The 25,540-nt window shown below is 34.5% G+C and overlaps 1 protein-coding gene across 17 annotated transcripts in view; it reads left to right on the forward strand.

Annotated features, from left to right (window-relative positions):
- CSNK1G3 (casein kinase 1 gamma 3) overlaps positions 1-25,540 on the forward strand; it is a 107,619-nt gene that overhangs the window by 43,992 nt on the left and 38,087 nt on the right. For 16 of the 17 annotated variants that reach the window (XM_077911444.1, XM_077911442.1, XM_077911446.1 and 13 more), the window contains 3 exons: positions 3,437-3,506; positions 16,791-16,939; positions 18,483-18,717. In XM_077911444.1, the coding sequence (XP_077767570.1) occupies positions 3,437-3,506; positions 16,791-16,939; positions 18,483-18,717 (454 nt within the window). Of the gene's footprint in view, positions 1-3,436; positions 3,507-12,923; positions 13,016-16,790; positions 16,940-18,482; positions 18,718-25,540 lie in introns of all 17 variants that reach the window. The other variant, XM_077911453.1, reaches the window with a different exon arrangement.

The raw sequence follows: 25,540 nt of genomic DNA on the forward strand, positions 1-25,540 counted from the left end.
ATGACATGCTCAGAATGCCCAAATCAGTATAGACACGTTTGGTCTCTATAGGCTGATCTGCATAGAAAGCTAGTTAAAATGACAAGGTTCCCTTCTGAGCATGAAATCAGAACAAGGGTTGCTTTGTATGAATCACAATAGGGAGGCCCAGGATGTAGGCATTGGACAGTGTTTGAAAGGGCATTGCTGACTTTCACTTCTTTGGAATTCTTCCTTTTTCCATGTTCAAGGCCAGCAGTCTAGGATCTAGACATTGTGTGATGTTGGGAGTGGGAGTGGCACACAAGGACAGGAATGTGGCAACACCCGTAATTCTGTGTACTGCCACAGCAGCCTATAGTGAGCAGCTCTACTCACAGAAGCTTGTGAATGTTGTTGAACTGATATGCTAAGACATATCAACCACTGTTTCAAAGCAGGAGCCACTGCTTTAGGCTCACCTGTCCTTGTGTGTTCCAGGAATTAATTTGGTGACCCTTAGATCTTTTTATTCTCAGATTTGGGACTTATTTACCCTCTTGGCACCACTGATGCCTTAGTAAACATTTAGTATGTCATCATTTTAGTCTTTTTGTTTTTAACGATTTTATTTATTCATGAGAGACACACAGAGAGAGAGAGAGAGGCAGAGACACAGGCAGAGGGACAAGCAGGCTCCATGCAGGGAACCTGATGTGGGACTTGATCCCAGGACTCCAGGATCATGCGTTGGGCCAAAGGCAGGTGCTAAACTGCTGAGCCACCCAGGCATCCCATCATTTAGTCTTATATATATACACATGTACTTACAACTCTTTTTAGTTTATCTTTGTGCCATGTCACTATCCCCTTAGTTATTTTTTCCTTTTTTTTGGACAGTCTCCCTCTGCTCTGATTTGCCCCTTTTTTATAAGGCACAGTGATCAACACTACATAAATAATAGTGTTTTTTTTTTTTTTTTTTTTTTTGTGGAAATGGCAATTTCTTTTGATCTATGTCTGGTATTTTGAAGTTTATAGAATCACCTTTGCCTTGAATTCATCCAGAACTATATTGGTGAGATAGAAGACATTTCATATAAACTATTGGAGCATATTTTGGTACTTAGTTTATTAAATATTTATGTATATAAAATTTATAAATAAATAATAAAATTTCCTTATATATTTTCTTGTTTGTATATATTGTTTTTAATGCATAACATAATTTTGTTCAGAACCTGCCTTAAAAGTTATCAGTTGAAAATGCTATATGTCTCTCTACCTTCAGTGCCATCTGATTTCTGTATTTTGGTACAAGTAGGGGCATTTTGATAACAGTTGTGTTCAGAGAGCATATTTCAGTGACTACTTTCCATTCTGCTCTCTCTTAGAAAGAGTTTCACATTTATTTAATCTTATCCTAGTTCAGATTGATAGTTTGTTTCTGGGTAATTTGTTAATCTGACCTTAGCTTGTACCCTCATATGTTGTTGTTTGCACTTATCTAATAACCTGGTGTTCATGAATAATGAAAATGTCAGCCTGTTAGACTTTTGTTATATGGTGGTGTAATAAAATTTTATTGCTAGTAAAGTACTGGAATCAAGCTGAACTGACTCACCTAAATTAGATCTGAGTTTCTGTTTTTATCTGGGAGTTTTAGTGAGTGAATAAGTTATATATTTAATTTCACTGGTGATTGTATAAGGGGCATCTTTCATTACATTTTATGGTTATGTACTTCTGTATAGTTAAGTGAAGAATTTATAGATATTATAGCCACTCACTATGTGGAAGGAACTGTTTTAAGTTGTATAAATGTATATATGTATCAAATAAAATAATCATATGCATATAGGTATAATGAGAAGGATAAAGTGTTATTCCTCTAATAGAAGAAGACACTGAGAAGTACAAAAAAGTTAAGTAATTTGCCAAAGCCACTCAGCTAGTATGTAATGGATTTAGGATTCAAACTCACAACAGTGTAGTTTTAGTGTCTGTGCTTTTAACTGTTTTACTCTCCTGCCTCTCAAGAGCTGAGCTCATTGTTTTCTCTTAAAATAATACTCATGACTATAATTGTTCCCCTGGGATTTTACACATTCTTTTTCTGAAGTCTTTTTCATGGGTTATAGTTTTCATTAGGATATGCCTTGGCCATAGATTTGTTTTTAGTTCTTTTTGTTTAGGATCTGTATTCCTCCTGAGTTTGTGGTTTGCTGTCTTTCATCAGTTCTTGAAGATTCATAGGAGGTACTTCTTCACTTGTTGCTCTTGGTCACTTCTCTCCCTGTTGTCCTCCTGAGACTCTTATGAAATGTCTGTTAGACTTTCTTCTTGTGTTGTCTAGGTCTCTCATTTTTTCCCCTGTATTTTCTGTTTTTCTTTCTTCATAATGCATTCCATATAATTTCTGTAGAGGCGTTGTACATTTTCTAGTTCTGTAGACATTTTCCCATGTATCTTCCAAAGTCTTTCTTCTATTGTGTTACTTTGCTGGCAGACTGAGTTTGCAAATTCAGTTATTGAAGTCATAGAAAATTTTTTGAAGTTCTGTTGGTTTTGTTTAAATATTGTTATTTTGTTTTACTTTCCTACTGGATCTTGTACAGATTTCCTGTTACTTTATGATATAGTTTCCTGTTTTCTGCAGATATTTTCACACATTTATTATTTATTTCTTCTATCTAGAGTCTTGCTTTTATGTTGTTTCTCTGAGTGTATAAATCTCACAAACATGTTGAATGAAAAAAAGCTAGACACACACACATATAAAACATGCTGTATAATGTCAGTTATATGAAATCCAACAACAGATGAAACTCATCCAAAGGTGATAGCTTTGAGCTTCCCTCAGACTGCTTCTGAGGGAAGGATGATGGAAATGTTCTAAAGGTTTTTTGAGGTGGTGGTTGTGGGAATATATGTAGTTAACTAAACTCATGGACCTAATGCTTACAAACTGTGTGTTTTATTGTAAGCTATACCCTAGTTAAATTAAAAAATCTCTTGTTGCTCCTGTCAAAATTTTCATACTTTCATCTTTGTTCTTTCTCACTTGTCTATGCCTTCTTTTAATCTAGAACCTTTACATGAGAAATACACAGTTCAGAGATGAATTCTTGGAAAGAGGAGAAAGAGTAAGGGCTATCATTTCCCTAGCCATGAATGTTCAGAGTATAATTTTCTTCAGGGTCAAAAAGTCAGACATATAGATTTCTTTACTGCTTCATCTAATAGCCACTTAACCTTATGTACATTTATGGCATCAATTGATTTTAATTGAATGTAAAGTTGATTTTTATGTGGATCTGACAACCTTAGAGAAAGAGAAACCTTAGAGAAAGATGCCTAGTAGAATATTAAATTATATAAGAGTTGACATTAAGATTTAGAACATTTGGAATTGGGGCTTAGTGATGTTTTAATAATTTAAATATTTTTTGTTATTTTTGTTTATTTTTTTAATTAGGAGCCCATGAAATCCAGAGCACCACAGCTACATTTGGAATACAGATTCTACAAGCAGTTAGGATCTGGAGGTAAAGTCTTGTATTAATTTTTAAATTTGTAACAAATTGTTATAATAACTCTTCGGTTTAAAAGAATAGTATTTTAAATTTGGTTAAAATGAATCACTTCTTTAAGGCTATGCTTACAAGACATTTCCTTACTAGAGTCTTAATGTTCTCTTTTTGTTTTAATTATGACTTTTTTTGGAGCTTACTTGGTTGGTGCTAATATGAATAGGGAACATTGTGAAAAAAATTTAACTTGAAAATACAAGATGCATATGACTTCTAAAGTCTTAGCCTTTTTGGTGATATTATAGTTACTGAAATGACTTAGGACAGTGGTAGGCTGAAAAGTGGCCCATAAAAGATACCCATATCATAATCCTTGGAACTTGTAAATTTACCTTTGCAGGAATGATGAAATTAAGGATTTTGTGATGGGTAGATTATTCTGAATTATTGGATAGCACCTCAATATAGTCACAGATGTCCTTGTAAAAGAAAGACAGATATTTTATATACACCAAGGAGAAGGCAAAGTGGTTTTAAAATGCAGATTGCTTATATAGCCATAACAGTGAATGCCGGCAGTCACAGGAACCTGGAAGAGGCTTTCAGGATTCTCCCTTAGAATCTCCAGATAGAACATGCTCCTACCAATACCTTGATTCAACCTAATGAGAATGATTCCAGGTTTCTGGCTTCCAGATCTGTGACAAAATAAATTGCTGTTTTAGCCACAAGTATGCAGTAATTACATTGTCTGTATGAAGTTAATAAAGGTGATTTTTTTTTTTTTAGTACAGGTGTATTTTTATATGAACTCTAAAATTAATGAGCAGGGATATTTTTTGCCATTGGAAAAAAGCTAATAAGAAGATTTCCTATAGTATGTTGCGTTGCCTTTATGTAAATGCCTCTCACAGCTGTACGTTTTCTGTTCACTTCTGTTCTGCTGACTGTAATGGCTCTGTATGTGTAGTTCCTTATCAGGTAGGGATATTTTGTTTCCCCGGATTTAATAAAGTGGATTTATTTTCTTGTGTCTTTTTGTAAGCACATGTTTTTATTCTAGTTGATAGAGCTGAGCACTTCTTAATACGTTATTAATTTTGCACATTCTTTTCTTTCTTTTTTTTTCCATTCTTTTTTTTTTCTAACAGCATACTTTCCAAATGAGTAGTCACTATAGGGACAATAAGTTGACATTTTGTATTAATATTTTTATCACTGAAGTCTTCTCATAATGCATTTTTAAGTCTGATCACAGCCCTCTAGGAGTTATCAAAATTATCATTGACAACTGAGATTTAAAGGATAGGGGGATAAAACTAATTATGTATGAAACCATACATATTAGTTAGTACTAGCAAGTGATAGCCCTAAGAAGCTAAGTGAAAAAAAAAAAAAAAAAAAAGAGTTTATTGGCTTATCTACTGGAAATTCAGGGGAAGGACCTATTATTAAGACATTATTGTATCCAGGACTTCAAATACTGCCATCAGGAACATTCTTGAATTTGTTTCTGTGCTCTGTCTTTGTGTATGTATGTAACTTTCATTTTCTGGTTGGCCCTTTTTATGAGATGGCGGAGGTGGTTACCAGTAGCCTAGCTTAGCAATTACCATGTCATTTTTTTCCCTAAAAATTCTAGCGAAAGTTCTAGGACCGAATCTTACTGTCTTACTTTGGATCTCATGCCTTTCCTTGTTTTAATTGCTGAATTTCATTGCCCAGGTTTAGATCTTTTGCTCATCTCAGGAGCTACTGATGACTCTGGGACTAAGAATGGGGCTACATGGTTGCCTATTGGGAAACTGAGGTGTTAATCAGAGGAAGATTGGATGCTGGGGAAATAAAGACAGCAGATCGATCATTACTTATACAGTAAGGCTATCATTTGGAAAAATACGATTGAACACTTTAATTAGAGAAGAATGAATAGGTCAATTTAGAGTTTAGGGAGTCATTGAATTGAGTACCAAATGTACACTTTTATTATTATATCTTTGCCTTCTTTAACTTTAAAAATTATGTCAGGGTAGTAAAAATGAGGCCTACGTCTTGACCACTTGAATGCCATAGGGCTACAGTGTTCCACAGTGACAGGGTCCACCATATAGAGGACAATCAGTATATATTAGGACGCTTCCCTGTGCTCCATGGCATAGCATTTACATAGATTGAAATATGAATGGTATTGCATGAAGCTGATGAAAGTGTGAATATTTTTGAGTATTTTATGTGAATCGTGAATTTAGGTTACAACAGAATTTTTATATCAATCATGAATTTTAAAAACATTTTTGAATGCCCATGTGAGCTTTGTAGAAAAAACAAGAGTTTAGTTGTTGGGGAAGGAATGATGATTTTTTAAAATAGTTGGATTTGGGGGGTGCTGGCTGTCTCAGTAGAGTATGTGACTCTTGATCTCACAGTCCTGACTTCAAACCCCACAGTGGGCATGGAGCCTAATAAACAAAAAGTTTGATTTTGGAATTGATACTTGAAGGGGTTATATTTTCAGACTGGTCTTAATCATAAATGAGTCATCCAAGGTAATTTTACTTATAACTCTCTTAAAATATTTTAAGTTTTATTTAAGTAGCAGTTTGATTGTTAGTATTCTCTTTAAGAATAAGTATAATTAATTAATACTGAGACTCAGTGATCTCCTAAAACTTGACCCCAAGAATACAGACAGGGTGTTTCAAAAGACATTTCTCCAACTATGTAGAGATGGCCAATAAGCACCTGAAAAAATGCTCAATATCAGCAATCATTAGAGAAATATAAATGAAAACTGTAAAGATATACCACTTCATATCCATAGAATGGCTGTTATCAAACCAATAACCAGTAAACAAATGTTAGTATGAATGTGGAAAAATCAAAGTCTTCGTGCATTGCTGGTGGGAATGTAAAATGGTACAGCTGCAGATGTTATGGAAAACAGTATGACTGTTCCTCAAAGAAAATTAAACATAGAATTACCATTTGATCCAGCAATTCTACTTCTTATTTATCTGTACAAAAGATTGCACGCTAATGGATATCATACCCCTGCGTTCATAGCAGCATGATTTGCAGTAGCCAAAAGATGGAAACAACCTAAGTGTCCATCAACAGATGAATGGATAAACAAAGTGTGATCTATACATACGATGAAATGTTATTCAGTCTTTAAAAAGAAGGGAAATTTGGACATATGCTACAATATAGATGAGCCTTGAGGACATTATGCTAACTAAAATAAGCCTGTCACAGAAAGACAAATACTCTGTGATCTCTTATTTGAGGCCCCTAGAGTAGTCAGATTCATAGAGACAGCAGAATGGTGGTTGCCAGGGGGCTGTAAGGGGATAGGGAAATAGGAAAATATTATTTCATAGGTATGGAGTTTCAGTATGAAGTGATGGAAGGAAGAGTTCTGGACATGGATAGTGGTGATAGTTATACAACGGTGTGAGTATTTCCCTCATGCCACTGAGCTAAACACTTACAAATGGCTAAAATAACAGATTTTATGTCATGTGTGCCTGACCACAGTCAAAGCAAAAATTAAAAGATGGATTTATTTAGGATTATTTATTGGGCTATCTGTGAAAAAAAAATATAATTTCTGTATTTTTAACCTCCTCTAAGTCCGTATGTCTCTGTTTCTCTGAAATAGAATATTTCCTGAGAATATCTCTGTTTTCTTTTGTATTTGTTTCCTGAATCCATTCTATACAGACACTGAAACTATTCTATATAACATTACTGCAGTGTGTACATGAGGGGCTGCCTCTCTCTCACTACTTAGCTTTCCCCAGGATTAGAGTATTGTTTCATACCATTACTGCTTTCTGTAATAGATTGCAAAAAATGTAATGTATTGAATAGTCTTGTTTTGTCACATACAGTCAGCATTTATTGAGTCAAACGAAGATCTAGATTTGGGAATCATCAGCATATAGGTGGTTTCTAAAACTAAGGGAATGACTGAGATCCCACAGGGGGAGAGTATAGAGCATGACGTAAGAAGAGGAACAGAGACAAAACCACACTGACCACTGCACTGGGCACAAATGACTTTTTCAGTCATAAAAATCACAATAGCAGTAGTTTACACAAGGGAAGGGATGTTTTGTGAGAAAAAATGAACAAGCAGTTCTCAGGTAGACAATTGTAGGGTTGATATAGCTGCTCACAAGTAAGGAATTGTGCTCCTGTTTTTAGTATGTGGCTTTCATCATATGGTCCTGAATTTCTTGAAACGGAAGGAAGAAAACAGATGAAATTGCTGTCCAAATACTTCCAGTTCTCTTTCCCTTGCCTCCATTCTTAAAATCTAGTTATACATGTATGACCTTAGTGGGATCAGAAATTCTGTGTACCTAGAATTGCACTCCCTCTCTTCTTTTCTCTTTACTTTTCCAGTGATTTTGCTCTCTTCCCAAAGACCTGTTTGCTCTTCTGGATTATCTTGTGCTATTAGTGGCACACCCATTCAAGATGAAAAGGGTAATTGCCTCAGATTTCGGCCAATTGGGATGATCACAAAGTTCTGTCATATCATTTAGCATAAAATCCAAATTTCTTTCTCTTTCTACTAATCTACTTTTTGGTAACACTCAATTTACTTTTCCTTGAATAGATCATATTATTTTCCTCTGTATTCTCCTATGTGAAATGTCCTTCTTTCTCAATGAATTCCTTCTTTCTTTGGGCCCTAGCTAAATGTCACCTCTTTTGCAGTACATTTCCTGACATTGTTTTGTTTCTCTCCTGAAATATATATTTATTTTTTTTAGATTTTATTTATTTATTCATGAGAGGCAGAGAGAGAGAGAGACAGAAAGAGAGAGAGGCAGAGACATAGGCAGAGGGACAAGCAGGCTCCACGTAGGGAGCCCAATGTGGGACTCCATCCTGGGTCTCTAGGATCACATCCTGGGCTGAAGGCATGGTGCTAAACCATTGGGCAGCCACTGGGGCTGCCCCAGAATTTCTTTATTAGCTGATAATCTTTCTGACAGAAAGCAAAATAACTTTTCTTTGTCATAAATTATTACTTACGAGAGGAAGTAGAATAATCTTTTTCTGTTATAAATTACTGTTGTCAGCGATCTGTAACTATAGAAGTAGTATTAAACACACTGTTTGAGACCACGCATATGTAAATCATTGTTTCTAAGTGAGTGCCTTGGCTTTTTGATGTGCCTTGAACTATGTAGTTCTAAACAATAATTTGATAATAGCAGCAGTGGCTCTTTCTAAAATTATACTTCTCCATAGTATTGCCTTCTGAGAATTGTTAAAAGAGCTCTTCTTCCTGCCTTGTACTGACCTCTCTGCCTTCTTGGCTTGTGCCTTGTTAAAAAGTCACGATTTAGGTATTTCCTCTGTGTTTTGCTCTGGTTTACAGACACCTCCATTTTCACTTCCTTTTCAAGACAATTTAGGGCTGTTTGCTAGTTAAATGTGTGTTGGTGATTCCATAATGTATGGAAATCTGATCATACCATTTACTTTTAAGAAAGGTTGTAATAATACAAAACTTTTAAAGCTGGATATCTACATTTATTAATATCTAAAGTTCCTTTAATTGAGAAGCCTGATTAAAAGTTTCCTATATTGAAGAAATGAGAAATTCTGTTCTTTCTGTGTATAAATGTCCGAGAGAACTGAAAGAAAATGCTGTAAAAACCATGGAAGTGAAGTGAATAAACTAATTAGGATATCTCCCATTGCAGTTTGGTATTAACAAACATAATAAAGGATCCTGTAATGAGTGAGCCAGTGACTAGTGTAGACTTAATGTAAGCTCAGATCAACAGCAGTTGATGTAGCAGCTTCTGAGAGTTCCCTTTTCTGTCATAGCTTAATTGCTTTGAGAAGACATTGTAAATATACGTAATATTTCTCATTCCTTACAGAGACCTCTCTTTATGGGAATTTCTTTCAGTTATGCATTGCTGAACTTTTAGTAATTTATATGTGACTACCTGTGTATGTTGCTACTTTTGATAGAAGCAGTTCAAAGGTTTTGTGTTAGTCATAGTTCATGGAGAATGTATACACTTAAAGAAAGCTATGCATTATCAACATAATAAGGAAAGGTTAACTAATAGTGCTTTTAGTTTGGTTTATATGGTGCAGGTATAGAGTAGTTCTATGTGGTGTGGTAATTATAGTATTTTTAGTGAGAAATTAATCACATAAGAATCTTAAATTAAAAAAAAACATACCTTTGAATAGGGTAGGACTAAATGGTGACGGATTTAATTTTCTAAAATGCAGCATAATTTTTAAATTTCTCTATGTAATATTAAAAAGATTGAAAGTATAAAACCATTAAATACTGTTGATGGTTTCATATTTCATTTTTATTTTTGATTTAAATATTAAGTAACATTGTGAGAGAAAGATATGTAAACTAGAAGCTTGGGTAAAATGATACAGAGAATTTATTTTTTCCTTCATTAATTAGGCCCAGAGAATAATAACTGAATAATGAATAATGTAGCATAATATAATGAATATAATTTTATTCAATATTCATGCAATATTCTTTATTCATGTAATATTCAATATAATGGACAATACTTGTTTGTAGGTGTTATTCTTTTTAACGTTCTTTGAAATTTAGAATGATCTCAAAATGTGTAAAGAGTATTATCACAGAAAGGACTTTTATTTTCTTTTTACCGTGGGGTGACCTTATTTCATTTGGGGTTCATTGGTAGAATTTTATTTCTAAATGTGGGTGTTATATTTAATGGAACCACTGTTGGCCACGTCTGGAACCCATTGCATCTGCTTGTTCACATCAGAGCTTGCTGTTCAGCTAGGTCAGCAATTTTCATACTTCTGGGTCTCAAGATCTTTTTTTACCCTTCAAACTTTTTGAAGATCCCAGAGAACTTTTGTTGTTGTGAGTTATATATATTTACCATATGAGAAATTAAAACAAATATAAAACTGTTCCTACATTAATTCATTTTGAATTAACACTAACATTTTAAAATCACAACTAACCACATTTTCCAAATCAAAAAAATCTGAAAAGAGTGCTTTTATTTTACGAATTTGCACATTTCTTTAATGTCTGGCTTACCAGAAAACAGCTAGATTTTCCTTATCATCTTCTTTCAGTCCACTGACATATCACATGTTACGTAGCCCCTGGAAAATATGACCGTTTGCTTGTGAGAGAAGGAGAGTAGAAAGGGTAAATGACATCTTAGTGTTGTTGTAAAAACAATTTTGATGTCATTGACCTCCTGAAAGGGTCTCATGGACCACCCATTCCCTTCCCTTGATGTGTCTCCAGACCACATGTGGAGAACTGCTGAGTTAAGAGTATAAGCTTTTATGTTAAAGGTTAAGAACACCTCAAAGTGAAACTTCCTTGAAAAAGAATATAGCATATGTGATAATTCTGTATAGTATTTCTAATCAGATTTTAGGATTTCTTAAGCACATCTGTAGATTTCAAATTTCCTAGTCAGAATTTTAAGGCTTTTGTTCTAATCCTTCCCATATGAATACTACCAGTTATGAAAATGAAAAGAAACGTCATGGTATTATTTCTTTTAATGATGCATTTAACTATTGCCCAACTATAAGGAGCTGAAGTACTTCAATACCTGGCACAAAATATAGTAAGCAGTCTTAAGAGTATTTGTTACACCTCCTAATGTTGTTCTGTGACTTTAATTAATTAATGTTTTGTCACTTAAATGGAATGCTGAAATATAAGAAGAAGCGTTTGATAAAATTAATTTTAGGAGACAAAGGGTGAGATTGTATTTTCAAATAATATATGAATTTTGTATTTTTGCCCATTCTTGGGAGAAAAAATATACTTGCCTTGAAAGTTAGGGATACTGGAAATTATCAGAACTAATTTTCATAAATTCACAATGGATGGCTCTTTATAGTAGTCTTACAAAGAATTTTAGAACAATTGGAATTGGGTGTAGTATAAGTTTATAGTTGAAAATTCACTAGATACAAGACCAAACATAAAGCTTGATCCAGCCTCTGAGTTATTGCATTCATACAATTCAGTAGCCAAGTACTTTGGTCAAGAGGTATGGGTAGTAATTTAACACCTCATTACTCTTCTTTTTAAGGCTTCTTTCTGCCTTCCTCTTCTCTCTCACCCTCTTTTCCTTCATCTCTCCTCCTTCCATAAATCCTCTTCCTGGTGGTTTTGCCTCCCCTGTTCATATTAGCTGTGGTTTTATTTTGTTTTTGCTTGGGGTACTCCCCAGCACTCCTTTGTTACTTGCAATGTTTCCTAACTCCTAACAATTTAATTTGCTCAGTGTTAGAAAACTGTCCAGACTTGTCCTGGGAAATGAAATTCTAGTTTGACCTTTGCAGAGTTTGCTTTACATCCTAGGGTTTTAAAGAAAAATTGTAATTCTTGATTTTGTACATCAGTGAGATGAAATTGGTGTTGAGGGCACCTGGGTGGCTCAATTGGTTGGGCGGCTGCCTTTGGCTGAGGTCATGATCTCAGAGTCTTGGGATCAAATCCCTGCTCAGTGGGGAGTCTGCTTCTCCCTGTCCCTTTGCCCCTCCTCACTGCTGATGTGCATAGTCCCTCTCCCTCTCCCTCTCCCTCTCTCTCTCTCCCCCTCTCTCTCCCTCTCTCTCTCCCTCTCTCCCCCTCTGGCTCTCTCAAATAAATAAATAAAATCTTAAAAAAAAAAAAGAAATTGGTGTTGAAATACATTATTAATACTTACCTAAGAAGTTTGTAAACACAATGATTCATAGTCATTTAGAATTGCTTATCCTTTTTCATTCCCCAAAGATTTAATGCTGAGTCATATATTAAGGTAAAATTATATTGCATAATGAAACTGAAGTATTCTCATTCAAATCCTAGACTAAGTGTCTGTTAAATTTACCCGATGAAATGTAATGCTTTTTATGAAATTTAGCCATCATGAATAAGGTAGAGATATGTAATTTTGAGATACTTTGAAACCATTAAAAAAAGGAAGTTTTTGAGAAACTTAGAACTCAAAGGTATGTTATGTAAATAGCTTGATTGAATGTACATGTTAGAGATGCAGTAATTTTCCTCTAGCAACAAGTTGGCTTATATGAAGTAGAGCAGAGCAGATTTCCTTATGTATGCTTTTCCTCATCTGTGAGAAATTGTGTGTGAATAATTATAGTTTTGTGTCACGTTTAATAGAGATAGTTTGATAAGAGACTTGAAGGTTGAGTAAAATGAGAAGTTGGCTGCTTGGACGGCGGAGCTTGAGTAGAAATTTCTGGAATGCAGCTTTAGAAGAGCTCAAATGAGACAGAGTAAATAAATCTGAGCCTTCGAATAGGTCTGTTCCTTGTGTTAGTGAGGTGTGGTGGGAAGGCAAGGGAGGCTACACACATTATAAGGTGACAGAGTCCGAAAGGTATACTTTGCTTTGTTTCTAGGAGCTCCAGAATGAAGCTGATAGTTAATATGAGTAGAAGTACACCTGTATAATTTTCAACATTTGGGAGGATGTTTAAGAAACACTTGCTCAGTAAGTTAATACATGGGTTAAATAATGTAGTCTAAATCATTTTCCAATCAAGATTTTCTTTGTGGTTCCAGAAGAATATAAAAAATGAGCATTTTATTCCTTTTTTAAAAAGATTTTTTATTTATTCATGAGAGACACACAAAGACATTTTATTCCTGATTGTAAAAATAGCATTTTTTCATAACAATTTGGGAAAGTTTAAAAAGTATAAAAATGGAAGTGGAAGTCACTTGTGCTTCCACTAATCTCTGTTGTTAGCTTTCTGTTTTTTCCTTCTAGTGTCTTCTCGTATGTGTAAGAACTCATTTAAAACATTTTATTTTAAAAGTAATGTATGATTGTTGTAAACAACATAATTAATTGATCACTTCAGAATTATAGGAAGTAAATAACAGAAGTTGTCCTTCACAGTGTATCCCCACAGGTAGTTAAAGGCTGTGTTGTGTTCTACAATATGGGTATGACATAATTGATGAACATAATTTGTTAAATTAGTCTGTAGTTGATGGATGTTTAGGTAGTTCCCATTTAGTTTCTTTTTCCCTCCCTCCCTCCCTCCCTCCCTTCCTTCCTTCCTTCCTTCCTTCCTTCCTTCCTTTTTTTAACTGTTACCAGCACCACAACTTCAGTATGGTCTTATGCATGTTTTTGGTTTTTTTGAAAAGGTTAGGACAGTTTTCTTCTAAAAATGTTCCAATTCGTATTTCACCAACAAGATTTTAACTCACAGCTTTGTTAGTCTGGGCTAATTAAGTAGCTTTTAGATTATAAATATCTTTATGGTACTACACTAAAACTTGACCAGTGGTAGTTTCTTAAAGTTGTAGTGTAGAGCTAGAAGCCACATGGAAAAACGTTTTCCTAGTCTCTCTTACATTAAAATCCATTATATTTTAGATCATTTACCTGTTCATGGTTTTATAAAAACATGCATTGGTCACTTGGAAAAAACTGATTTACTGAATGAGATTTTCAATTATCGCCATATTTATTACCTAAAATTAAGTTGTAGTAAATGTTACCACAGTTTTATCGGAAAAGGTATTGTGTTTTTCTGTCTTTAGTATTGGGAAGCTTTCAAAAGTCATCCTGGCAAAAATCTAATTTTTATGTGAAAGCTTGAATTTTATTATTGGTAACAAATAGGAACAAGTAAATTATTTCACTTTTTCTTAAAGTAACGGACTCTGTTCATTTTTGAAAATGGCTTTTTTTTTCTACATTGTTGAATAGAATTCAACAATGTAGAATTCTATACTGTTGAATAGAAGAGGTGAAAGTGGACATCCTTGTCTTGTTTCCAGTCATAAGTGGAAAGCATTAATTCTTTTACCATTAAGTATGATGTTAGTTGTGAGTTTCTCATAGAGGCCCTTTACCAGACTGAGGAAGTTACCCTCTTTCCCAGATTTGCTGAGAGTTGATGTCACATGCTTTTTCAGTATCTCTTAAGATGATGTCATGTTTTTTCATATTTATTCTGTTACTCTGGTGAGCTGCATTGGTGGATATTTGAATGTTAACCTAAATTTGCATTCCCTGGTTAAATTATTTTTGATCAAGGTGTCTTGTCCACCCTTTTAACCCATCATGTCTCACCCTATGCATAAAGATATAGTGCCTGTTCTGTAAGCATTGATTGAAATTAAGACCCTGAGATTACTTAAATGATTTTCTGTTTCTGGAAAGCTTTGAAAACATTTGAATAAATCAGTCATTTAATAAACAAAGATATATTGCTACCTTATTGAGAGGTCATCTCACAACAATTTAAATGAATATTAAGAATACAGATAGTGCCTCTGAAAGAAGTTGAAAAGCTCTTTGACAGTCCTTTCATGGAAGAACCTCAGAACCTGTTTAGTTTTCCATTCCATATATAGTTCTAACAAACTTGATGATCTGCTTTGCTTGCATCTTACAGATCAGAAGCAACAAACTAGAGTAGAAGTGAGTTATTAGAGATTGCTAAATGAAGAGCATGAAAATTAACTTCCAGTGGCAGAGAGGGGGAAAAAATGGCCTTGTGGAAATAATTTTAAAAACTCAGTAGCTCAGAAGTATTAATGTCTTAATTGCAGCTCCAGGCTCTTAATAGCATAATAAAAGCAGTGTATAGCACAATAAAAGTAGTATTTCAGAGTTGGAATAAACTTTAGTGAGCTTTCATTTCACTATTTCTGAACTTTTCCCCTGTTTTTACACATATGAGGGGTAGATCTGACGCATGCTTGCAAGACTGGCTATGGTAAGAGTGGCTTATGCTAAAACAGTGATATCCCATGGTGAAGGGAAGTGTTTGTGTGTGTGCGTGTGTGGCAGGGTGTGCTGACATACACATATGGAGAGGGTGTATATGAATCTGTTTTGGGGGTGGGTCATGTATGCAGTTTGAATGTGTCCACTCCCCTCACCAATTTATTACCTGTCTTGCCTTCTTTTCCCCAGATGTTCTGCTGCCTCACTATTCACATTTGAGAAAAACTGGTCTTATTCAAATTGCTAATGTTACAGATAAGCAACTACAATGAATTTGAAAAAGAATAGGACAGTTTAAAAAAAGAATAGGAAAGTTTAAAAAAGAATAGGAAAGTTTTATCTAGAGACTCTTTTCCCTTCTAAAATTACTAAAAACAAACTAACAAGCAAAAAAAAAAAAAATCACTTGAAAGTAAAAGTGAGACGTTGAAGATGGAAGGAGTTTACTTTACACAAATAAATGCATTGTTAAGATAAATTGATCACTGATGATATGTTTATTGCAAATCTCTTAGTTCTAAAAAATAAATGATTTATGTGCATTTAGGCTTCATATTTGGGGTTTGTATTATTTTGTATTATATAATAACTTACGTAGTATTTAGTAGCATAGTGGAAGAAACTTCTTTATCTCTCAGTTTCTGTGGGCCAGGACTCCAGGCATGGCTTAACTGGGTCCTCTGTGGAGAGTATTGCCAGGCTGAAATCTAGGTGTAAGCCTGGACTAGAGTCTGACCTGAGGCTCAGAGTCTTTTTCCAAGCTCACTGATTATTTTCAGAGTTCAACACCTCATGGCTATAGGAATGAGGCCCTCAGTTGCTAGAGCCTGCCCAACATTCCGGGGCACATGGCCTCTTCTACAACATGACAGTTTGCTTTTTAAAAATCAACAAGAGAGTTTCTCTGCTGCTTTGAATATCTTTGACTTTTGGACCCTCCTTTTTCAAGGGCTTACCTGACTTCTTCAGGCCCACTGATGAGGCCTTAAGTACATCACCTTGTTACATAGCATAACCTAATCACAAGAATGAAATCTGGGGTCTTACCTGCACTCGTGGGAAGAGAGAAGAGAATTGTATGATGTGTGTGCAGAGAATGGAAATCTTGGAGGGTGATCCTAGCATTATGCCTACTTCAGACTTACTAAAGAGAACAGTGACTTGTTTGTTTAAAACAAAAGAAAAAATCGTATCTTTCCTGTGTGGCAAGGAAACATGTTCTCTCACTTCCTCTCTCTGGTAAGGTGTTGGAGACCAACACTGAAGCACTGTTTATGATGTAGTTCAGTAATGCAGCTGCAGGAGAGATGGAACCAGGCTGCCCTGTGAACATGAAGGAAAAGGTACAGGGAGGAGATTGATTCTGGAAAAATTCATTGTATGTTTGGAAAAAGTGCAGATACTGCTGCAGTTCTTGGAAAAAAAAAAGATTAATGCCACCTATTGATTTTCTAAGGAAGAAAAATACGATATTTAAGATAAGGAAATGATTAAAATCCTTTTTCTTTTCCCCCAGATGGTATACCTCAAGTTTACTATTTTGGCCCTTGTGGTAAATACAATGCCATGGTGCTCGAACTTCTGGGACCTAGTTTGGAAGATTTGTTTGATTTATGTGACAGGACGTTTTCTCTTAAGACAGTTCTCATGATCGCTATCCAGCTGGTAAGTCAAGCAGGAGGTTCTGAAGCCATTTCAGTGGTTGTATGGTTCCTTTCCTGTCACACATTTAGATAGAAAATTTCAAGGTCTGTGTTGTTATCTTCACAGAACATTTGACCTAATGACGTTTCTGCATTTCGTCTTTTTAGGATGTGTAGAACTCAAAATAACCCAGCCAAGTACATTTTATTTGGGTAAAAGAATTAATACCTTAGTGCCTTAAGATCAGAATGCTCAGCTTGAGAATTGTGTCTGGCCTTGTTTTCATATTAGAAGAGGAATGCTTAGAAAAGAGAAATGTGGATTTATAATGTTAGGGATAAATTCTAATGGCCTAGAAAAAGAAGAAACAATGGGAGAGTCTTATAAAATATTTAAATTTTCAAGGAACCTATGAGGAAACAACTTAGAGAATGATTTAAGGCAGTTTTGAAATCACTGCCAGTAGACTGTTGCAAAATCTTAAAATTGTTTTTCTCCATTGACTCATTAATTTTGCCTCTACAAATATATCCAGCCTATGTTCACATATACTTAAAAGCATATTGTGCAAGGATGTTTATCATAAAGTGAGAAAAAACCCAAATGTAGAGATAATAGGATTAGTTGAATAAATTATTAATAGCCATAAAATAATATGTAGCCTTTAAAAGCTGTGTATTAAAAAATGTCCTGTAACCTGGAAAATGCTCAAAATATATCATTAATGAAGAGTGTTGGTCATAGAATATTGTATATTATGATCCAGAATTTGTTAACAAACTAAAATGTCCTACCTAAGTGGCTGTGTGTTTATATTGTGTTGTCAACTATTATTATCACTAAATGAAGCAATTTTGTTTTCTTGTTTGTCATGTCCTACACTGTGACAGTTTATACAATGAACATTGTTTGAGAATGTGTAAAAGAATTAGTGGAATTATCATATTATCATTATCATATTATCATATTATCATTAGTGGTCTTCCAGAATTTTCTGGTTTCAAGATCTTTTAAAATGTTGAATACCTAAAGAAAGACATAAATAAGTTATAAAAAGAAAAAAGAGGTCTCCTGAAGGATACTGTGTTGTTTTTATTTAACAATTTAGACTCCAAGTTTCTTTAATATAACAGTTACTCCATGATTGAATTGATAAGGAAGAACAGATTCCAGCTTTATGAAGATGTCTCTGTATGTCTCAGGTCAAGACTTTGTATTAGTAGACTTGTTTGGTTGTCTGAGGTGGCTTCATCTATAAGTGCTGACAGATCTGGCTTACCAGCATGAAAGCAATTTATGAAGTTCAAATACTTTCATTTATAAGTGACTGTAATAGTGAAACCAAAGACTTCTAGTCATAATTGAATATATTTTTGAGAAACTATAGACTGATATTATATTACTTTTAAAGGGTTGAAACAGTTTCTTTTTTCTTCTTTATGTTGTTTTCATTGTGAGAATTTTCTCGTCTCTATCATGCTTTTTTTATGCTAGTCATAGCCTAAAATAAAACTTTCTTTTTTCTTTCTTTCCTTTTTTTTTTTTTTTTTTTTGGTGAATCAAGATCTCTCGCATGGAATATGTCCACTCAAAGAACTTGATATACAGAGATGTAAAGCCTGAGAACTTCTTAATAGGACGTCCAGGAAACAAAACCCAGCAAGTTATTCATATTATAGATTTTGGTTTGGCAAAGGAATATATTGATCCAGAGACGAAGAAACACATACCATACAGAGAACACAAGAGCCTTACAGGAACAGCTAGATATATGAGCATAAACACACATTTAGGAAAAGGTATGTATACCTTTCATAAGTACAGAAATTTGAATTTAGTAACTATGCTAACAGTGCAAGTTTTTGTTATTATGGTTCAGTTTTGGGGGGATTACAGTTGCTTCTGTTGTAATATTTATCACAGCTAGCTAGAGTTAACTTTAATTTATATTTATTACAACTCTTTAAGTTGTTTTAGGGTAAATGAATGGCATATCATTCACCATGTCTTTTTTTTATGTGACAACTTGAAATGTTCAGCTTTGATACACAGTGAGGCTGATGCATATGATTATTCTTATATTAAAGAATATGAGCAAATACTTAATTTTAGCTGCATTTAGTGTGTGAAGATTTTTGATTGAGACTGGCTCTTTGATACAGCAAGCCATGGAGAGGGCATCCTACCCAATACATTTAATGCTAAGAGTATATATCTTAGTGTTTTTTTTTTTTTTTTAAAGATTTTATTTATTTATTCATGAGGGATACAGAGAGAGAGAGAGGCGGAGACACAGGCAGAGGGAGAAGCAGGCTCCATGCAGGGAGCCCGACGCGGGACCCAATCCAGGATCAGTCTTGGGCTGAAGGCCACGCTAAACCGCTGGGTCACCCGGGCTGCCCTACCTTAGTGGTTTTGTTTACTAGGTAGTAACTATATGACTTGGGGCAAATTATGTAACTTTTTAAAGAGGGTTCCTTATACAATAATATCAACCTTACAGAGTTTCTTACAGTTTTTTTTTTTTTTTTTTCCCTGTCCAGGAACATGTAATTTGTTTGTCACATCTCTTTAGTCTCTTTTTATTTGGAACACTCCTTTACCTTTCTTTATGGTTCATGACCTGGATATTTTTGTGAAGTACCTTTGGCTATTTTGTGGAATGTCTTCAATTTGAGTCTGTCTCATAATTTCTTCATGATTCTATTTGAGTATGCATTTGTAGCACAAAATCACAAGTGACATGTTGTCAGTGCATCAAGTCAGGAGGCATATGATGGCATTTGGTTTCAAGTTTTGGCCCATTGCTTTAGTGTAGTGTCTTCTAAGATCCTCCATCTATAAGTTTTCTCTTTGCAATTCAAAAGTATTTTGTAAGTAGATTTTTGAGTTTATGTAAATACAAATATGTTGTTCCTCCTCAAATTTTACTTACTAGATTTAGCATCCAGTGATGATTTCCTAATTGATTATTCTTTGTGTATTTATTGATCTAATGTAAGCAAAGGTTTTTCTTCCTTTCCCATTTAAGGACTTTTGTCAGTATGGACTCATGAATTTGAATTTTATTGAAAGCAGTATAGTTTATTACTGTCATTCTTTCTTTTGATACTACTCACATTGTCCCAGATTTGGTCATTGGTTGCTCCATCAAGCTGGCTGGTCTATCCTTTTGTTCTCATGATTGAGACCTTTACTTTCTGGAGCTACAAATTGTTCTAGATTTTTCTTGTAGTTTCTCCCTTTTATTGGATAATGATAGAAAGCAAGATTTGGGCACTGGATATATTCATTGCTATTGGTATGTTATTATTTCTAGACTCTTTCTGTAGCAGAACTTAGAAATGCATATGTATATGTGAATCACACGTCCACACATATATACATATGCAAATATGCCTACACATGTGTTAATGCTTATCTATTAAGAATCACGAGTTGATGCTGATACATTTAATTTTAGTCTAATACCACAAAGTAGCATCCTTGTTTTCCATGTGTGTAATTCCCTTCTCTTTCCTCTATATATGTCTTTCTTTGTGGACAGTGAGAAATCTGGCTATCACTACTCTGTTTACTCATTGTTAGAAGGCTAAGATCCTCAGAATATCATTTCAGAATTGATGGCTAATAGCAGTATGTAAAGCAAGCTTACTAGAATTGACAGTATTTATAATTCTTGTTTTATTGAAAAGTTCATTTTTAAATTGAAATAAAATTTACATTGAGTAAAATTTACAGCATTTGAGTATGGATAGTCCACAGCCCTGTCAAAATTTACATTATCATCATCCTCTAGACTTTATTCTTGTTCTCTCCATACTTTGTCCAAAAGTGACCATTGATAGGATTTCTTTTACCATAGATTAGTTTTGCTAATTCTGTTACTTCGTATAAATGGAATCATCTGGCTTCTTTTGCTTAGTATGAGGCTAATGTTTATTTTTCAGTATTCTTTTCTTTTCTTTTTTTTTTTTAGAGAAGAGGGTGGGGCATTAGGAGAGGGAGGGAAAGAGATTCTTAAGCAGGCTCCACACCCAGCACTGAGCCGGACTCGGGGCTTGATCTCTTGACTGTGAGATTATGATGTGGGCCAAGATCAAGAATTGGGCACTCAACAGACTGAGCCATGGAGGCACCCTGATAATTTGTTTCTTTTTAAGGCTAACCAGTATTCCATTGCACAAATATCCTACACAGATTTTATATTTTAATGTTGATGAACATTTTGATTATTAAAAGGTTTTTACTAATAGAGATTTTTAAACCTTTTAGTGGGCATATGTTTTCAGTTCTTTTGGGTAAATATCTAAGATTAGAATTATTGTTGGGTCATATAGTAGGTATTGTTTAACTTTATAGGAATCTGCCCATCAGTACCCCAAAGTATTCACACCATTTTGTTTCCACCAGCAGTGAATGAGAGTTATGTTTGTTTCACAGTCTTGACAACAGTTGGAGTTGTCATTCTTTTTCATTTTAGCTGTTGTAGTGGGTATGTAATGATATTTTGTTTCTCCATAACTCATGATTCTGAGCAGTTTCCTGTGCTTATTGACCATTTGTATATATTCTTTTGTGACATGTGTGTCATTTGATTATTGATTTGTAGGAATTCTTTATATGTCCTGTATATAAATTCTTTCCCAAATATATATATGTACTGTGAGTAGATTCTCCTAGTCTGTGGCTTATCTACTCATTATCTTAATGGTGCCAGTGGATGTGCAGAAGTTGTAAATATTTGTGAAATCAATTATTAATTTTTTGTTTTATGATTATTACTATTTGAATCCTAAGAAGTCTTTGTCCCCATTAGATGAAGACATTCTATGTTTTCTTTTACCATCTAGAATTAATTTTTATGTGGTGTGAATTATTAGACTTTCAGGTTCTTTTTATGATGCCATATTCTTTCCCATGGAGTTACTTCTTTGCCTTTCTAAAAAAAATCAGTTCTAGGTTATATTTATAGTAGTTTATTTTTAAGTTTTAAACCATGATAAGTTTTCATATCAGAGAAAGTCAAACTTAATTTTCTGCTTTTAGATTTCATCCCTGACATCTCACTCAAAAGGAAAAATAGACAGAAATGTAAACCAGTCAGTACTTACCCATCATCACTGCTCAAGTGTACCTTACAGTATATAGTCACTTGTTAAAGACCTTAGCAGTCATCTGACCCAGGCTTCTTTCCAGACTTACCTGCCATATATGCCATGTCCCTGTTTCTTCTCTCGATCAGAACTAATAGCACTTGCTAATAGGATTTTCCCTGACAGCCTCCTGATAGTAGAGCCATGGTATTTTTTTTCTTTTCAGCTGTCTGAAATGCCTGAAAAATGCAAATTTGCCTTACTTTAAGAAAAGTTTCAAATATCTAAAATTAGTTGCCTTCAGGTAGTGTTTGCGGGAGGAGTGCCTTTCAATAGCACACTTTTGTGATAGATTTAAAATAAGGTTGAGTAGATACACAACTTTCGGAATTGTGTCTTCTATTAAAATCAGACACACCTGTACTTATATGAACAGTGTCTGTGAGAGATTTTCATGTCATGGTAGTTGTTAACAGACTATTTCATAACAACTAACAAAGGTTCACCACCATTTTATTGTGAGACATGAAGTCACAACTTCCTTATGGCCCAGTGTTTTTTTTTATCTGAACAATGGTAAATTTAACAGCATTCTATTTGTAGAAATGGCAAAGCGAATCTGATATGTTTGTCCTTGTTAGGAAAAGCCTTCAGAGCTTGGGAAATGGCATTTAACTATTAGAATAGTCTCTTTTTACTCCTTTTTCAGAAAGAAAACAAATAAAATATTTCTTTGGCCAGTATTACAAAGAACTAAAGCTTTAATCCTTACTTTCTCCTATTTATCAAAACCCTGCTTCTCAGTTTTGACATAGTACTTGGGAAGTAGTGGGCAATATTAACAGAGAGAAAATTTGTTTCCCAGATTACATGATTTCCTGTTTTTTAAGAAGTTAAGAGTAAGCTAAAGTCATGTGAGTTTAAGTGCTGAAGAGTTAAATCATTTTTAAGTGAGATGGCTGCGAACGTGGGCTTATTAGTGATGTTTTGAGTTTCTAGAGCACTTGGCTTTGTGAGGAGTCAGGAGCAAATAAAAAAGAAAAAGTAGTGAAAATATGATCTTTTAGTGGTGATTTTAATTTGTGTATATATTATTTCTTTTCTATGATTTCTTTCCTGCTTTGCCTGGGCTTTGGTGATTACCCTTTTAAGAGGAATTAAAGCCTTCTTATTCATTTATTTATTCTTGTGCATTCAAGAACTTTGTACATACATACTTCAAAAGAGAATTTGACCATATAGACATTTGTGCAGATTTATTTTTCTTTGTGAAGATCACTGCATTGTATCAGATTTGAAAAGGAAAAAGATGGAAGAATAGTGTAAAATCACATTGTGGATTTTAGCCTCTTTATTCCTGTGTTACGTATCTGTTGATCTTCACTGGATGATTAATGTTCAAAATGCAGATGTCGTGCTTCACTTATGTACCTTCTAAAACCTTCTTAAGTCACTGTCCAAGATTAAATCTTACTAAAGCTATGTGTGACATGTGGATTTCTGTAGTCTGCCTTAGTGGAAGCCTTCTTTACTGTTATCATGTTGAATTGTTTTTTTAAATTGTGTCTGCTTGAGTGTCTTATTTTTAATCTTTTTAAAGAGTTTTGTTTTGTTTTGTCAACTGCTTTGAACCTCATAATCTTCCTTTTGGATCACTTTTTCCTTTCATGAAAAAACTCTTGTTTAAGCCATTTGAGATAGCATAAATACTATGCATTTCTCTCTAGTAAGTAACATTAGAATTGTCTAATTTTTAAAAAAATTATTATTGAGTATTCATAAAGAAAGGGACTAGGATTTGAGGAATAAACTGCCATTTGCTTTGTGTTAATAAAAATCTGTGTTGCTTAGAAGAATAACATTTCAAGCCTCTAAGTGGTAAGCTTTCTGTATAGGAGCAAAGGGATCACAGAATGGTTTTACAAAAATGGCTTCTTTCTGTGCTGTCATCTGATGATGTGATTCATATAATTTCTCAGTTAATTGCCCAAATTCCTGAGGACAGCTCTGAGGCTCCCAAACAGCTTTTTAGCAGTTTAAAAACATGTATTTACATTTTATAATTACATTTTAACAGTTTAAAAATGAATTGGACAATTCCTCATTTTCTTAGACAAAATATGATGAGCATGATTTACATTTTCTGGATGATTCAGCTTTGTAAGTTTTGTATGATTACTATTATATAGTAATCAAGTTTAGTTGGAGAAGGTTATCTAAGTTTAGAGAAAATGCATTTAAATACCAGTGCTTTTTTTTAATAGATGTTATTTTTTAGAACAGTTTTTTAAAGAAGTTTTTGATTTACAGAAAATTAGGCAGAAGGTACAGAGATTTCCCTTATACTCCCTGCAGCACCACCCCAATATCCACATTCCCCACCAGACTGGTACATTTGATGAACCTACACTGACACATCATTATCCATCTAGAGTCCATAGTTTACTCTTGGTATTGCACATTCTGTGGGTTTTGGATACATTTATAATTACATGTATCCACCATTATAGTATCATACAGGAGAGTTTTACTTCCCTAGGCATCCTCTATGCTCCACCTAATCATCCCTTCTCCCTCACCTCCCTCTCTCCAAACCCCTGGCAACCACTGGTCTTTTTATTGTCTCCATAGTTTTGCCTTTTCCAAATACCATGCAGTTTGAAATAAACAGTATGTAGCCTTTTCAAACTGGCTTCTTTTACTTGGTAATACGCATTTAAGATTTCTCCATGTTTTCCATAGGTTTCCAAGGTTTTCCAAGGTTTCTTGATAGCTCATTTCTTTTTAGTGCTGAATAATATTGCATTGTCTGGAGGTACCATAGTTTTTTTACTCATTCTTCTACTGAAGGGCATCTTGATTGCCTCCAAATTTTGGCAATTATGAATAAAGCTGCTATAAACATCCATGTACAGTTTTTTTTAAGATTTTATTTATTTATTCATGAGACACACACACACACACACACACACACACACACAGAGGCAGAGATAGGCAGGATAGGGAGAAGCAGGTTCCATGCAGGGTGCCTGATGTGGGACTTGATCCCAGGACTCCAGGATCACGCCCTGGGCCCAACGAAGGCAGGCTTCAAACCGCTGAGCCACCCAGGGATCCCCCTATGTACAGGTTTTTATGGGACCTACGTTTTCAACTCCTTTGGGTAAATACCAAGGACAATGCTGGATCATATGTTAGAAGTATGTTGTAAGAAGCCCCTAAACTATCTTCCAGAGTGGCTGCACATTTTGCATTCCCACCGCCAAGAAATGAGAGCTCCTGTTGCTCCACATTCTTGCCAGCCCTTGGTATTGTTAGTGTTTTAGATTTCCACCTTTATTAATGGCTATGTAGTTCTTCTAGGGTTCCTGGGACAAACTCCTGTGTGGAAAAGAGCTTTTTCCCTCCACAACACCAAGCAATTCTCAGACACTTGTAGTAGAATTCAGCTTAAATTCTGACATTGTCTACCTGGAGATAGCATCTGATCCCAAGGTGTTAAGAATTCCTTCCTGCAGGATTGCTC

This window comes from Canis aureus, chromosome 10 (genome assembly GCF_053574225.1).
Source record: "Canis aureus isolate CA01 chromosome 10, VMU_Caureus_v.1.0, whole genome shotgun sequence".
In the NCBI taxonomy this organism is placed as follows: Eukaryota; Metazoa; Chordata; class Mammalia; order Carnivora; family Canidae; genus Canis; species Canis aureus.